Below are 16,850 nucleotides of genomic sequence, written 5' to 3'. Positions count from 1 at the left end.
CCGGATGGACTCGCACAATGCGCGCCAGAGGCCATCGCGTCGGTGGAGTTGCGTCGTTGCGGATGAGACATAATCGTCCGACCGTGTACCTCTCATCCTTTTTCCACCACTTGGGGCGATGGAGGAGTCCGTGAAGATATTCTTGAGACCATCGATCCCAGAAATGATCTCGCATTTGCTGGAGGAGGCGCCAACGAGTTAGTCGACTGGAGGACTGATCCAACAGCGACGGCTCCGGAATGGCGGTCAGCGCTGAGCCCACTAGGAAGTGTCCTGGTGTTAGAGCCGCGAAGTCGTCCGGGTCGTCCGAAAGAGCCTGCAATGGACAAAAATTAAGGCACGCCTCGATCTGTGCAAGGAGGGTGCTCATCTCCTCGTAAGTCAGCGTGGCGTCGCCTAGCACCCGACGCAGGTGATGTTTCACCGACTTAACGGCCGCCTCCCATATACCGCCGAAATGAGGAGCCGACGGCGGGTTGAATTTCCATTGGATGTGCTCCTGGGAAAGACGTTGCTCGATCGTGCGTCGTGCTGGATTGCTGGCGGCAAAAAGAGATCTTAGCTGCGCGTCGGCCCCGACGAAGTTGGTTCCACAGTCGCTGCGGAGGGTGCTGCACAATCCACGCCGGGAGGTGAACCGCCGCAGCGCTGCTAGGAAGGCGTCCGCGGTGTAATCGGAAACCACCTCTAAGTGCACCGCTCGCGTGGCCAGGCAGACGAATATGGCTATAAAGGCTTTGTAAGCCCGATGACCCCTGCCTTTGGTAGTCCGCAGCAGGACGGGACCAGCGTAGTCCACCCCGGTGTGGAGAAAGGGCCTGACTGGCGTCACTCGTTCTCTCGGAAGACTGCCCATTAATTGCTGTGGAGTCGCCGCCCGCCATCGTGCGCACGTCACGCACTGGTGAATCCGCTGCTTTACCACGGCGCGGCCGCGGGGTATCCAATATCGTTGGCGTAGCAGTCCAAAGGTTAGCTGAACTCCGCCATGCAGCGAGCGAAGGTGGCAAGCGTCCACAACGAGTCGAGTGAAGTGCGACTCGTTAGGCAGGATAATTGGATGTCGTTCGTCGTATGCCAGGAGCGCGTGCTTCAGACACCCGCCTACACGAAGAAGACCTTGATGATCTAGAAAAGGGGTAAGACGGTTAAGCTGACTGGACTTTGGAAAAGCTCGACCTTGTCGTAAGGCTGATAATTCTGTTTTAAATTTTTCAGCTTGAATCAGCCGGATCCATTGCCGTCGGGCGCCGTCGAGCTCGGCCATGGAAAGGCACTCTCCGAAGACCGAATCCGGTTCGGCGGCTGATTGCTCTTGATTGTCTCGTCGATTGAGCCAGCGGCGACACCAGGCGGTCACGCGTAACAGCCTGCTGAGAGAAGAGAACCGCAGCAACTCTTCAGGCTCCCTTGACGCGACTCCGATTACGTGGACCTTGGCTCGTTTCTCGGGCAGCGTCTCCTCCTCAGTCGGACCAGCGGCTTTCGGCCAGGGGATATTGCCCATTTTGAGCCAAGCTGGACCCTGCCACCAAAGTTTGTGTTCGACTAACTCGCCCGGCGACAGACCGCGGGAGGCGCAGTCCGCTGGATTCTCACACCCGGGGACGTGGTGCCATAGCGCGTCCGGACTGGTCGTTTGGATTTCGGACACCCGATTTGCCACGTAGGTCTGCCATCGAGACGGGTGACCTCTTATCCACCCAAGAGCCACCGTGGAATCTGACCAGAGATGCAGAGGAGTCCTGGAGAGATTGAGCGTGGCTTGCAGGCGAGAAGCAAGCCGCACGAGGAGCGTGGCCGCACAGAGTTCGAGACGAGGTAGCGACACTTGTTTGACCGGAGCGACCTTCGTTTTGGCGGCCAGCAGAGCAGTATCCCATAAAGCGTCTTTCTTTACCCGCAGGTAAACTACGGCGGCGTAGGCGGTTTCGGAGGCGTCAGCAAACCCGTGCACTTCTAACTGGGTGGTGGACGTGTACTGGCCAATCCATCGAGGAACACGTATTTGTTCGAGCAGCGGGAGCTCAGCCTGATAGTTGAACCACTTCCTGGTGAGAGCATCGTCAAGAGACTCGTCCCATCCGAGGCCTTGAAGCCAGAGCTGCTGTAAGGCGATTTTTGCAGACACCACCGTGGGTGCCAGCCACCCTAGAGGATCAAATAAGCGCGATGTCAGAGAGAGAGAGCTGTGCGTTTCGTAATCTGGATTACAGAGATATGACGCGTAGCAAACGAAAAGCAGTCTTCGACAGGATGCCATTGAAGGCCGAGCATCGCGTGGGTCTCGTGCGGCCGCCACTCGCGAAGTTCTCGTTGCATTCGATGTTCCGCCGGAACGTTGAGCAAGAGAGCCGAATCGTTCGACGACCATTTCCGGAGTGGAAAGCCACCCGCCAAGCAGAGGTCATTTAGTTGCCGCTGCAGTGTCAACGCCTCTTCAATGTTGTCCGCGCCCGTGAGGACGTCATCCATGTATACATCGCGGCGAATGACCGTGGCTCCATGAGGATATCTTGCCTCTTCATCTTCTGCGAGCTGACGAAGAGTACGCATAGCTAAGAAAGGCGCACAGGAAAGTCCGTAAGTGACTGTATTTAGCTTGTACTCGCGTATGTCGCCGACCTCGTTGTTACGCCACAAAATCCTCTGTAGGTCTCGATCGTCAGGGTGCACGAGTATCTGGCGATACATTTTCTCGACGTCCGTAGCTAGGACGTAGCGATGACGTCTCCATCGTAACAGGACATCCGCGAGCTGCGGAAGCAAGTTCGGTCCGACGAGGAGATTTTGATTGAGGGAAGCTCCGGACGGCACCGGTGAAGATCCATTAAAGACGACGCGCAGTTTGGTTGAGGAGCTTGCCTCGCGCATGACGCCGTGATGCGGTAAATAGTTGACCCTGTTTGAGGCTGCAGGGCTCGCTGGGCTCATGTGGCCTAAATTTTCATATTGACTCATGAAGTCCGTGTAAAGTTGTTGCAGGCGTGGTTCTCGAGCGAACCTCTTCTCCATGCTCAAGAAGACCCTACGAGCTGATTGCCTCGTGGAGGCGAGGTTAAGCAGCAGCTCGACTGTCGGAAGGCGAACCACGTAGCGGCCGTCGGGCGTGCGAGTATGCGTTTGGCGGAAGAAGTCTTCACACCGCTGCTCCTCCGGATTAGGAGACGAATCTCCGACAAGAAGTTCCGCCTGCTGCCAGAACTGTCGGACGAGAGCCGACAGATCTTCTTCGATGTTGCATCCGTGGGTGGTAGCGCGGCGAGGAGCGGCCGCGGACCCGACGGCGCCGGAAAGAATCTACCCGAGAGAGGTTCTCTGCGCCACGGGTTGATGAGGCTCACCCTTGCGCAGACCCTTCTGCAAGATGGCAGCAAACACGTCCGCACCCAGCAAAATGTCTACGGGATCCGCCTTCAAAAACTCTGGGTCAGCGAGCTCCAACCCGCTGAGGTGATTCCACGCGCGTGTGTCGGCCTTGATTCCACCGTCGTATATGGTGAGCCGGGGGAACACCAGTGCGGCGACCGTCATCCCCTTCCCACCTCCTAGGGGAGATAGCTTCAGGGCTACCTTACCGCGGGCACATCCGGTTCGCTTCCCGCCGACGCCGAAAACTGCGACGGATGTAGGCGTTCGGGCAAGTCGTAAGCGCTGCACCAAAGCCTCGGAGACCAGCGAGGACTCGGAGCCCTGGTCCACCAGGGCACGGGCGACGTGCGAAACTCCGTGTCGATCCGTGACGCGAACGCGTGCCGTCGCGAGGAGAACGGCGATAGGAGGCTCCGGCGAATACCTCGTGGTGTGCGATGTTTTCGCGACCGCGAACTCCTTACACGCGTCGTGCAGAGTCGTGTGATGCCTCTCTCCACACGCTGAACAGGCCTTCTTGGAAGAGCATTCGCTGGCCTTGTGCTTGCCCAGACAGTTGAGGCACAAGTTAGCGGCCTCGACACGCTGCTTTCTTTCGGCAGCAGTCTTCGCTTTGTACCCGTCGCAAAACATGATGTAATGGTCTTGATTACAAACGGAGCAACGACCACGCTTGGTTTCGGCTTTTCAAGCGTGCTGCACGCGCGCGGACCGACTTGAACTCGCGCTCGGTTTCGGTGATACGGACTCCGGCGCGACCTTCGGGGGTTGAAGAGCCTCGAGAGTCTGTAGCCTTTCGTCGAGGAAGGCTCTCAACGTGGAGTACGACGGCGGCTCCGTCGTACCCTTGATAGAGTGTTCCCACTTCCGGCGCGACCGAGAATCGAGTCGTTCAACTATGGAGTGAACGAAATAGTCCTCGCTGTTCGTGATCGGACGGCCAATGCCTTCCAGCGAACTGACCGTGTTAATCACCCCGTGTAATAACTTGCGTAAATCGGAAGCGGACTCACCCTTTAAGGCCGGAAGAGAAGAAAAACGGGCAAGATACGAGCGAACCAGAAGTCGTTTATTTTCGTAGTGGCGGGTGAGCTCTGTCCACGCTCGGGCGAAGTTCTTGCCGGTAACTGGCAGGTCCCCTATCAAAAGTGCTGCTTCTCCTTTCAGGCAAGTCCGCAAGTAGTGGAGCTTTTCTACCTGGGAGATAGCGTTGTCCTGGCCGATGATGGAGTTGAAGAGGTCCCGGAAGGAGGGCCAGTCCTGGTAGAGCCCAGAAAACGCTGGCAGCTGTATTCGTGGAAGAGTAGTGCGAGGAGCCTGAGATGACGGCTCTCGCGCCTTTGTAGCAGCTTCCTTTTCCTCGGTTTTGAGGCTACGTAGAAGGTCTAGCAGCATACCTTTATTACTGAGGTAGGCCTCCTCAGCCAGAGCAGGTATGTCGAGCCTTAAGTACTCCGAATCTGTGATTTGGTCTAAGTAGGTCAGGAGCTCGTCGTTGTGTGAGTTGAATTTGGACCAGTACTTTTCCAAGGACTGCAAGCGCGCCTCCACGGCGCCCACCGTGATTTTGGCAGCGCCCAGCTTCAATAGATTATCATGAGTGCGGGCGATTTTGCCGTAGAGATCTGTTGCGGCGGTAATTAGTAATTCTGCTTTACGAATCATGATTCCTCTCTTCTTCTTTACAAACACTGTCCGGAATAGCACGGAAGGTCACTGAAAGGGCACGGTCACTCACTTCACTGCACGGCACCGGACAAGCGATCCGGCTCGAAGGACCAGCAAATGTTTGAGAGAACGCGAGAATAGACCGGGAAGTGAGCGCGGCACGAGAGAAAGAGAACGATAAGTCCTGATAGATATATATGTCTATGTACAAAATAAGTCCCGATAGATATATATGTCTATGTACAAAGTCTTTATTCTAATCCACAAATACACAGTCTTAATATATTTACAGTCTTTTAATTAAACGACGAAATAATGAGCGTGAAACTCGAATCGAATTTTTGAATCCGCAAGCAACGGAGAAGATCGCTATATTCCGCGAGCAACGGAAAGAACGGTTTTTATAACAGAGAACTAAATGAGCGCGTCGGAGACTTTTTAACAAAAGGCGCAGTGCTCATCGATCGCGTCAATTTATACCCAAGCCCTTCTCGAAAGATCCCGATTTTTCCTAAACTCGACGGTGGTTGAGACAACGTTTAAATTTAACGATCTAATGTGCGGTTTGTTGTTATTAGATCTTTCGAGAAGGACGAGGGCTGTTTTGAATTGTCGCTAACAAAGCGATAGCTTGCTACCGGCTGCCAGGGGCACCGAATGAACAGTCGGGCCCGCGACTCTCTTTTTAATCGGGAACGATTACCTGAGTCTTAATTTTTTATTGCTCGATGAATTACGAACAGTTAAGATTTGAGTAAATTTATTTTATTATAATTTATTATTATTAAGCTCATCAGTATCTCCTTTCCTTTCCCCTTTATTATTTATTTAACGCCTGCATTTCTAATAATCATCTAACATAATGCATCCAAGTATTTAAGCGATCTTGTTGGTCTCGTTCGAACTATAGGCTGCCGGAACTGAATGCCAGCCAAGTGCGCGATCCTTTGATTGTATACCGTATAAAATTGCGCGCAATGCATTGAAACGATGTCTATTTATACGGGCCCTTTAGTATTTTCCGGATCCTTCGCGCAACTAGTTTCTTTCAATGCACCTGAGAGTCCATTTCATTATTTCCTGCGACTCTTTTTTAGTTGCGTATTACCTATTTTGTTTTAAAGTTTCGGAAAACTAGGATAGCAAAATGATTGCATTCTTTGCGCTACAATACATCTTACACAATGTACCTGTCACTTACGCATGAAGAAAAAAGCGAGACTTAACAATCTCAAGTTCCAAACTGTCAATCATTAAATAACATCATTAAGAATTTCCTTCCAAACATATATAGTTGATAATTTTTTTTCTGTATTGTCAAATTCGATCTTATTTCAGTGTTTTATATATATTATATTACACATATTAATTATTTTTTTATTATTATTTCAAATGACATTATATGTCGTAAAGATGATTATATTATTAATTATTGTTTTATTCAAAAAGCGCTGCGCGGTACTTTAGCGAAAATCAATTAGATATTTAATGCGGTTCTTCTTGTAAATTGACTTTTAATGAAGTTCTATGGAAATAAAATGCGACTTAAATTATATTGGTAAAATCAATATATTTTATTTTATTTTTCTTAAATTACAAATACCATGACATTGAAAGCTCGAAAGAAAACACTTTCCTTTGAATTTTTCCACAATTACAAAACTTCTGTATTAAAGCCAATTTTCTAAAATATATTTGTTGTTACTAATTATAGATTTATTATTGTTATTTTACAGGCTTATATGTACATTTATTTAATAGAAAGATAAAGAAAGAAAAAGAGAAAAAGAAGCAAGAGAGAGAGAGAAAGAGAGAGAGATAAAGGAAAAGAAAGAACTCAAGACAGAGAAAGAAAGAGAGAGAGAGAGAGAGAGAGAGAGAGGAAGAAGACACACATTCATCTATTTATTATTCAATATTAAATTAATAGAAATTGCACAATTAAATTACTTTGTCAATATTGTTGATGTCTTTCAATTGAAAAACAAAACATTCGAAAATTTGTTTTGCAAATTATTTGCCGTTGTTATTTGAATAGTTAACAACATCAACAATGCTGCTGAAACTTTAAAGCACGTTTCTATAAATTTCATTTCGTAGACGAGCGTCATTTGATTAAGCTTTATCGAGAAACGATATCTTCAATCTTTCGATAAAATATTAGTGATAATATTTTTCTAACAGGAAATCATTAATAGTATGAAAATCACCATATTCATTAAAATACTGCGAACGGAATTTACACAATTATATAATATATTCTTAAATAATGATAAGAAACACATTTTGAAAATGATTCTGAATAAATTGTATTTGTTTTAATAACATATCATTTCCTCAATCTTTTCATGTGATTGTATACATATATATAATATATAAGCCATATATAAACATATACAATACAGGGTGTCCTAGACCACCCATACATCCCTTTTCTTTCAAAAACTAAGCATTTTAGAGAAAAACGTTTTCGGCAAAAATTGTATGGTTTTGAGGGGAACATAAGATGGTGTCATTGGTTTTACCTTGGATGGTATCGTTAAGGTGAGGTCAAGGACACCTTTAATTTCTTAAATGGAACCACTTATTTTTTATTGCATATTCTTGTAGCTTATCTCGAGGGCTTTTCAAAACACTATAATAAAGTATTTTTTCATTGAGTACTTTTCGAGTTATGAGGCTTGAAATCATTTCTTAATTTTACATAAACCGTAAAATATCTTGTAAAATATTCTTTTTTCGATTATCTTACCTTAATATTTTTATGTACAAAATAATGGGAGGAATCAATTGGTGTAAAGAAAACACAAAATTGTTTCGAAAAAAAAAATGTTTTAAATTTACAAAAACACTACAAAAATTATATCATTTGAAGAAATTCATTTAACAGTGTTACTCTATTTATTGCGTTTTTTGTTTCTCTCGGAATAATTTTGAGTCGATAAAAAATTTTAAATAAAAAAAGTTTGAGGCTTTTAAATACTAAAGAAATGAACTATAGAGTCGTAACCCAAGTAGCAAGCACACGTCATTTTGACGTTTCAAATTGGTCATTCACTGACTATTCTTGACGTCACGAATTGACGTTTTTATGACGTAAAAGTAACGGTCTAATGTCACAGATTTTTAACGTCATGACATGTACCGAATTTTGACGTCATAAAATGTACCATATTTTGACGTCTTTTTCTTAGCATAATAATATATTTAATAGTGTTGTCGAATAAAGCACTCTCTAAAAGTGAATCAGTGTATTATCACTGAAAAACAGTAAATAGTCACAGATTACAGCAGTTATAAGTACAGCACTGTAAATCAGTAATATTTTATTGAAAGAATCAGTTAATAAATTTTGACTATTTCAATCAGTAATATCTCAGTAATATTTCTCAATATCAGTAATATTTCTTTCGTTATTGCCAGTAATATTAAACTACAATTCATCTCTCTATCTATTTCATAAATATAATATAAATATAATAAATATAAAAATAAATAAATATATATAAATATAAATAAATATATATAAAATTAAAAATTTTATTTATATTTACTAAATATTTATTATATTAAAAATTTTATTTTATTTATATTACATGTATATTGAACTTGTTATTTTAAATAGATAACGAACGAATAATTTTGATTAAGTAGCCAGACATTTATTTGTCCGACTTATAAGATCAATTTAATATCTGAAGCCTCTCTATTGAGATTGTATCAGAAATTAAATCGAAGTAATATTTCTAATTTTATCTGACACTCTTTGCAAACTTTATATAATTCTTATGACTAAAACTAAATACGAGAGAGATAGCGATCATAGCGGTAAACGAACAAACTAGCGATTACTGGTTTTACAGTGAATTTTACTTTAACAATTGTTAAAGTCTGATCGCAAAAGTCATGTTATATAAAGATTTAAAAAAAATTTTTTATGGGATCGATGTACTAACTAATGACATTAATAATAAAATAATCGTCACTTCATGACTGAAAAATGACGTCAAAATAACGTTATATCAAGACGTCAATATAAAGTCATGTAACAAATCAGTCATTTTGACGACATATGGCCAAAAATGACCAGTTTGGAACGCCAAATGACGTGTGTTTGCTACCTGGGAATCTCTCTTTATATATGTAACACATACATATATATATGTATATGTATATTCACTTATACATATACAAATTTGAAATGATTTATATTTAACTTAATTTTAGTACATCTATTCAAAGTTAAACCAACATCATCTCTAAATTTAATATTTTATATTTTAAAATTTTTATAGAGAACATTTTTTTAATATATTATTTTTCTTCTTTATATATTCAATCGATCTTTGTCTTTTTGTGTACCTACTAGATTAAAATAATTATGTACTATATCTTTAAAAATATATCAAAAAGAAAATTGTTTTAAATAAAAATTGTTTGTTTTATTTTTTTTTATAAATATGTTAATTGATCTCCTTCCTATTTAAATAAAACATTTTTATTACTTTATATGTATGATTCTATATATATACAAATAATAAAAAAAGTTTAACATATTTTACATTAATACATATATTTACACACACAAACATATATTACATGAAAAATATACGTAAATGTAAATTATTGTATAATTAAATATTTCGGTTTTAAATTTTTAAATCCTCTTTAATAATAAAGTAAGATTTCAGTGATAAACGAGATTTTAAAGTAAAATGTTAATAATAAAATATTAATAATAAAATAAAAAAATAAATTAAAATATTTTAATTAAATTACAAAAGCAACTAATGAAAACTTTTTTGAGGAGGTTAGAAAATAGAATATTAAGATAAAAGTATTTCCAAAATATTTATTATGTAATTATTTAGAAATTATTTAGAAATATGTGTGTAAAAATCACTGATTGATTGAATCATTTTATATTTGTATATTGTTAGTTAAATTTGCGATAAGAATAATATATTTCTTATTAATTTTGTAATTTATTATTTTTATATTTTTATTATTTTAAATTATTATTTTAAATTAAATTTAGTTTCAATCTTTATAATTACGATGTTTAAAAATTTGAGTTTTTAATTATTTGTCAGTTTGTTTAAAGTATGAATTGTAATAAGCAATTAATCTGATATTCAATATTTAAAAAAAAATAAGATAACATATTTAATGTACCCAGCAAACACCAAATAACAGTTATATAACTGTTAGTTATAATTTCCCACTCAACAATATAACTGTTACATAACAGATATGTTATGTAACTGTTATATTGTTGAATGGGAAATTACAACTAACAGTTATATAAATGTTACTTGGTGTTTGTTGGATAATTTGTTAAAGTATTTAAATTTATCAATTTATTATAAATTTAATTACTATAAATTTAATTATTATTTTAAAGAAATGGTTAAATTTTTTAATAAAGAAATATCTCAATGTTTAAAATAAGATAAAAAAAAGGAACAACAGAATTGAGAAATTAATTAAATTATAAAATATTCTTTTGAAACAGGCATCTTAATTTATTTTATGGATGTTTAAAAATTAATTTATTAAATAGAGAATATCAATAAAATAAAATATTATTAATAAATTTAAATTTTAATATTTTAAATAAAATTTTTAGTTACAAACAAAATACTTTTAAAAACATTTTATAATATCATAATTAAAATAGTTCAAAAGAAATACATTCTTATGGAACAATTGTGTAATTTTATTTAAAGAAGGAAGAAAATTTTGCTGCATACTTTTAACGTGCAAAACAATAATAAAAATTTATCATAAAAATAAATGCGGAAATTGAAATATAGTTTTAAATAAAAAGTTAAAGTATTAAAATTGATTGAATTTTTAAATATGTATTTCTACCGCTTTAATGTATCGAATATGTATACATAGCGATTTAATATTAATAATAATAAATATAATAATATACAGGGTGTCCCACAACTCGCAATTAAAATTTTAATAACATATTCCTGAGCAAAAACTGCAACAAAAATTCTAATAGAAAAATATTGAAGCTACAATAGCTTTTGAGTTATAAGCGATCAAAGTTTGACAATGATATCGTATAGAATTCGCGCATCCAGGTCCGTAATTACATTTACACGTGTACTGATATCATCTCTTATTGATTTTTTTCATGTCAGGTAATATTGATTTTTACTGCACATCTGATTTCATTTTTTTTATTTTGTTTTATAATGATAATAGATTAATTTCTACAAATATTTTTTTGATTAAAAAGAAATGTATCTTATTTTTCAAGTTGTTGAAACATTAAATTTTATAATTCTGTTTAAATGTAATAATTGAAGTATTATTTAAATTTTTATTTAAAAAAGAACGTTTTCTGTATATTATTTATAATTCGTTAATACTATATATAATACTAATTAATACTATATATAATACTAATTAATTCGTTAATACTATATATAATACTAATTAATACTATATATAATACTAATTAATCACCATAATGTATAATGTACATAATAAACACATACATAAGAAACGATAAAATAAAATCAGCTATGCAATAGAAATCAATATAACCTGACATGAAAAAATAACAAATGACAGATCGGTATACGTGTAAATGTAGTTACGGACCTGAGCGCGCGAATTCTACGCGACATTATTGGCAAATTTTGATCGCTTATAACTCAAAAACTAATATTTCAACTATAGGTTCAACATTTTTATATTAGAATTTTCGTCTCAGTTTTTGCTGAAAAATATGTTATTCAAATTTCTTTAAATTTTGATGATAAATCTTCTTTGTAAAATACATCTTTAAGAAATTAATTTATGATAAATAATTATAACTAATTAAATTTTAAATATTCAATGTAAGAAATGAATATAATATTAATTGTTATACTGGATATTTTAAACTTTTTTTTTACTATCTTTAATTACTTGATTTTGTTAGATTTTTCTGTTTAATTTCAATAAGTAAATTGAAATCTTACATTAATACTAAAGAGGATTTAAATGGAATATTTTGTACACTATAATAAAACCTTTATGATTTTAAAAACATTTAATATATACATATACACATAAAAAAAATAATCGTCTATATATACATATAATATATATATATATATATATATATATATATATATATATATATATATATATATAGTTTTTATTTTATTTTAATAATATATGCATTTATAATACATTATTAAAAAAAAAACGTTTTTTCGTACATTAAAAATTGAGTACTCAAACTAGGTGAAAAATCATTGTATAGAAAAATTTAAAGAAGTAAATTTTTTAAGCTTGAAATTTCTAATTCAATATACTATCAATTGTTTAAAAAATTTTTTTATTTTTAAGAAAAATAAAAAAAAATGTAAATAAAATATTATAATTTATGGAACTTTACTTATGTTAGATTTTTCGGAAGAAATTTTTTATCGAATTACATAGTACTAAATACATATAATTTTAAAGAACAAAATAATGTTTTTTTTAAAGCATAGAATAAAGAAGATAAATAAATTTTCGAAAACTAGCGTGTTAAATTTGAGATTTTAAACTTCGAAATGTTTTTTTAATTCCTCATCTACAATGATTTTTTAGAGTTCCAGCGATTTAAAAATAACGCAAATTTTAGTGTATGAAAAAGGTTTTTTATTATTTTTTAATAGTATATAATAATAATTTTTATTAAATTAAAATATATTAACTTTTATAATTTTTTGTTTCAGGTATATGAAAAACAATTTTAAAAAAATAGAAGAAGTTTGTGCATGTGTATATTTTTTAAGTTCTATATAAATTAAACATATTTTTAAGTTCTATAAAAATGAAGTTTAAGTGTATTCTTAACTTCTATATAAATTAAGTTTAAATTATATTGTATATGTTTATTTTAAATATAAACCTTTAAGTTATTAATTTGATTTGTGTGTACATATATGTAAAAAATTAAATATGTAAGAAATATAATATATGTAAGAAATTATATTCAAATTATATAAAATTAAAATAAAGGATTAGATATTAACAGTATAATACTTATTATTAATAATATTAATAAAAATTATAATGATAATGATATGATGATGATGACAATTATAAGATTGATGATGATGATGATGATGATGATGATGATGATGATGATGATGATGATGATGATGATGATTATGATGATGATGATAACAATGATAATGATGATAATGATAACAATAATGATGATAATAATAATTATAATAATAATAAATGCTTATGATAGTAAAAATAACTATTAAAGATAATTATTAAATAATATTATTCAAAAAAATAAATTAATTTATAATAATTAATTTAAATAATTATTTTATAATTAATAATAAAAATTAATTTGATTAGTTTTATTAAATTATTAATTGTATTTAATTAAAATAATTATAATATACATATATAGTGCATATTTTTAAACATTTTAAAATTTACATATTTATATTTTAATAAAATGCCAAGGCGTAAAATAGAACGGAATTTAGAGGAAAAAGAAAAATTAAAACAACAACGTCGTGAAAAAAAGCTGAAAATCAACGTCAACGTCGACAAGCTATGAGAATAACAAATGTTGATAATAGTTTACAAAACAAAATTAACCAAGGATATAATATTATTGATCTTGCAAGTGTTAGTGAAGTACATGATAATCACGTAACAACACATGTGACTTCATTACAAAAACGTGTAGAATATCAATCTCAATATCGATTACGGAAAAAAAGACAACCTCAATTAAATATAAATAATATAACATCGATGGATAATATAGTAGAATATTATATTGGTCCTATGGATGTGAATTGTATTCATTGTAATGCAAAACATTTCGCTCCTGAAAAGACATCTAATAAAGGAAATTCATTTCATGATTGTTGTAATCATGGTTCAGTATATTTGCAACCAATGCCTGATTTTCCTGAATTTATTCGAACATTATTTGATGGCAGTCATATAAAATCAAACAATTTCTTTCAACATATTCGCAGTTATAATAGCTCATTTTCGTTTGCATCATTTAATGCTAACTTGATTAATTTTCAAAATTGGCGATCTGGTCCATATTGTTTTAAAATACAAGGACAGATTTATTATCAAATTAATACAGCATTGTATGCTACACAAAATGAGAGTCCAACTTATGGTCAGCTTTTTATTGTTGATTCAAATGAAGCAATAAATTATCGTCTTAATCAAAATTCAAATTTAGATTGTGAAATAGTTCAAAATCTTGAATATATAATGCGGGACTGTAATGTGTTTGCTCATTCTTATCAAATGATGGGTGAAGAATTAAAAAATCAACAATTAGAAATGGAATCTGGTGAAAAATTACCGGAATTACAATTATTATTTACTTTAAAACCAGATATGGATCGACGTCGATATAATGCTCAAAGAACTAATGAAGTTGCTGCTGTTTTTATACGACTGCTGATGGAGAAATTCCAGATTCATATGTTATAATACGTAATAAAAATACTAAAACTTTGCAAAAAGTTAGTATTATGGATCCCAATGTTGAACCATGGATATATCCATTGTTTTATCCATTTGGTACTCAAGGATGGCATCGTCATTTAACAAAATTAAATAGTAATAGACGAATAACCAGGGGACAATATATTAAATATCGCATGGCCATTCGTGATGAATTTAATGTTTTTTTATTAGGTCGTCGTCTATTTCAACAGTGGCTCGTTGATAATTATGTAAAAATTGAAAAAGATAGAATTGATTATTGCAAAACTCATCAAAAAGAATTACGTGCTGAAACATATCAAGGTTTAAAAGATTACATACAAACTATGGCGAATAACTTAAGTGGACGTATTGGAAAAATGATTATACTTCCTTCTACGTTTATTGGGTCACCACGTAACATGTTACAACATTATCAAGATGCAATGGCAATTGTTAGTAAATTTGGTAAACCAGATCTTTTTATTACCATGACTTGTAATCCAAAATGGCGTGAAATTGAGGAAAATCTCTTGCCTGGTCAACAAGCTTGTGATAGGCCTGACATTTGTGCTCGTGTTTTTAACATTAAAAAAGATTATTTAATTGATTTGATTGTGAAACAAAAATTTTTTGGTGAAGTAGCAGCGTTTGTATATGTTATTGAATTTCAAAAACGCGGATTACCACATATTCATATATTAATTACATTAAAATATAATTTTAAAATAACAACACCACAAATTGTTGATAAATATATTTCTGCTGAAATTCCTGATCCCTATGAGAATCCAATTTTACATAATATAGTCATGAGACATATGATTCATGGACCTTGTGGCGATTGGTGTTTGGTAGATGGGCAGTGTTCGAAACATTATCCAAAACCTTATCTCAAAGAAACTAGAATGGATGAAGATGCTTATCCTTATTATCGTCGACGAAATAATGGTAAATGTTTTGAACGTCCTGGTAAATATATAGTTGATAATCGTTATGTTGATCCATATTGTCCTACTTTATCAGTTATATTTAATTGTCATATTAATGTTGAAGTAGTTTCAAGTATTAAATCAGTTAAATATTTGTATAAATATATTTATAAAGGACATGATGCTGCTGCTATAACTATTGAACCAACAACACAAAACGTAATTATTGATCATGATGAGATACATAATTATATTGAAGCTCGTTATGTTGGACCTGTGGAAGCCACCTGGCGTATTTTTAGTAAAAAATTACAGGATAAAAGTCATGCTATAATACGTTTGCCAGTCCACCTTCCTAATGAACAAAATATTATAATTGAAAATGAATCTACTGAAGACGCAATGCTTACTGCTTTAAATCAAGTTACTATGTTAATAGACTATTTTTCATTGAACTCACGTGATGAAGAAGCAAGACAATATTTATATGTAGAAATTCCACGTTATTATACATTTAAAAAAGAAAAAATTAATGTTAAAAATGTATCATGTTGGGTCAAACGCAAAAGTCATTTTAATTGTGTAGGACGAATGTATTCTGTTAGTCCAACACAAACAGAATTATTTCATTTACGATTATTATTACTTACAGTAAAGGGCGCTACAAGTTTTAATGATTTAAGAACTGTAAATGGACAATTTTATCAATCATTTTCAGAGACATGTTTAGCTTTAGGTCTAATCGAAGATGATGATGAATGGAAACAAGCTATGAATGAAGCTGTTGAATGGATGATGCCACGACAACTTCGTAGATTATTTGTTCGTATATTATTACACTGTCAGCCATTACAGCCAGAACAGTTATGGGAAAGTTTTAAAATAGCAATGTCAGAAGATTACATCCGACATTTTGGTATGTTACAAGGACAAAATAAAGCATATGAACAAATAAATAGTATACTTCGTGCTGAAGGTAAAAGTCTTGCCGATTTTCCACAAATGGAACAGTTAACAGAAAATAGTACAGAGGAAGATTACGTGACACTTGAAGAAGCTATGGAAATAGGTACCGAACAATACAAACAATTAAATGAGAAGCAAAAAGAAATAGTCGATCTTATATTAAATAGATTAGATAGTGATACTAATAATAATTATTGTTGTTATATCGATGGTCCGGGTGGATCAGGGAAAACATTTATATATACAACTATTTATTATTTAGCTAAAATTAAAAATAAACGCGTATGTACAATGGCTTTTACGGGCATTGCAGCGACGTTATTACCTGCTGGAAGAACGATTCATAAAACGTTTGGATTACCAGTTCCATTATTTGCTGATTCATCATCTGCTATTAAAATCCAATCAAAAGAAGCTCAATATTTA

The 16,850-nt window shown here is 34.8% G+C and overlaps 2 protein-coding genes across 3 annotated transcripts in view; both read left to right on the top strand.

Moving 5' to 3' along the window:
- The window catches only part of LOC145959284 (uncharacterized), a 136,971-nt gene that overhangs the window by 102,385 nt on the left and 17,736 nt on the right, over positions 1-16,850 (top strand). The gene's annotated exons all lie outside the window — the stretch shown is intronic.
- Positions 643-6,306, top strand: LOC145959263 (uncharacterized). Its single transcript, XM_083077935.1, has 5 exons — positions 643-1,139; positions 1,219-1,821; positions 1,907-2,583; positions 2,656-2,888; positions 2,977-6,306. The coding sequence occupies exon 5, from the start codon at positions 3,118-3,120 to the stop codon at positions 3,550-3,552; it is 435 nt and encodes a 144-aa protein (XP_082934061.1). The 5' UTR covers positions 643-1,139; positions 1,219-1,821; positions 1,907-2,583; positions 2,656-2,888; positions 2,977-3,117; the 3' UTR covers positions 3,553-6,306.

The sequence above is a fragment of the Camponotus vicinus genome, unplaced genomic scaffold (genome assembly GCF_025532165.1).
Source record: "Camponotus vicinus isolate PSW18456_S1 unplaced genomic scaffold, iyCamVici1.0 SCAF_1, whole genome shotgun sequence".
Taxonomy (NCBI): domain Eukaryota; kingdom Metazoa; phylum Arthropoda; class Insecta; order Hymenoptera; family Formicidae; genus Camponotus; species Camponotus vicinus.
The sequence above is the reverse complement of the archived record's forward strand: the minus strand, read 5'-3'. Positions and strand labels throughout refer to the sequence as shown.

Excerpts from the sequence above, each read along its gene's own strand:
- LOC145959263 (XM_083077935.1), top strand. The coding sequence starts at position 3,118 with ATGCGTTTGGCGGAAGAAGTCTTCACACCGCTGCTCCTCCGGATTAGG.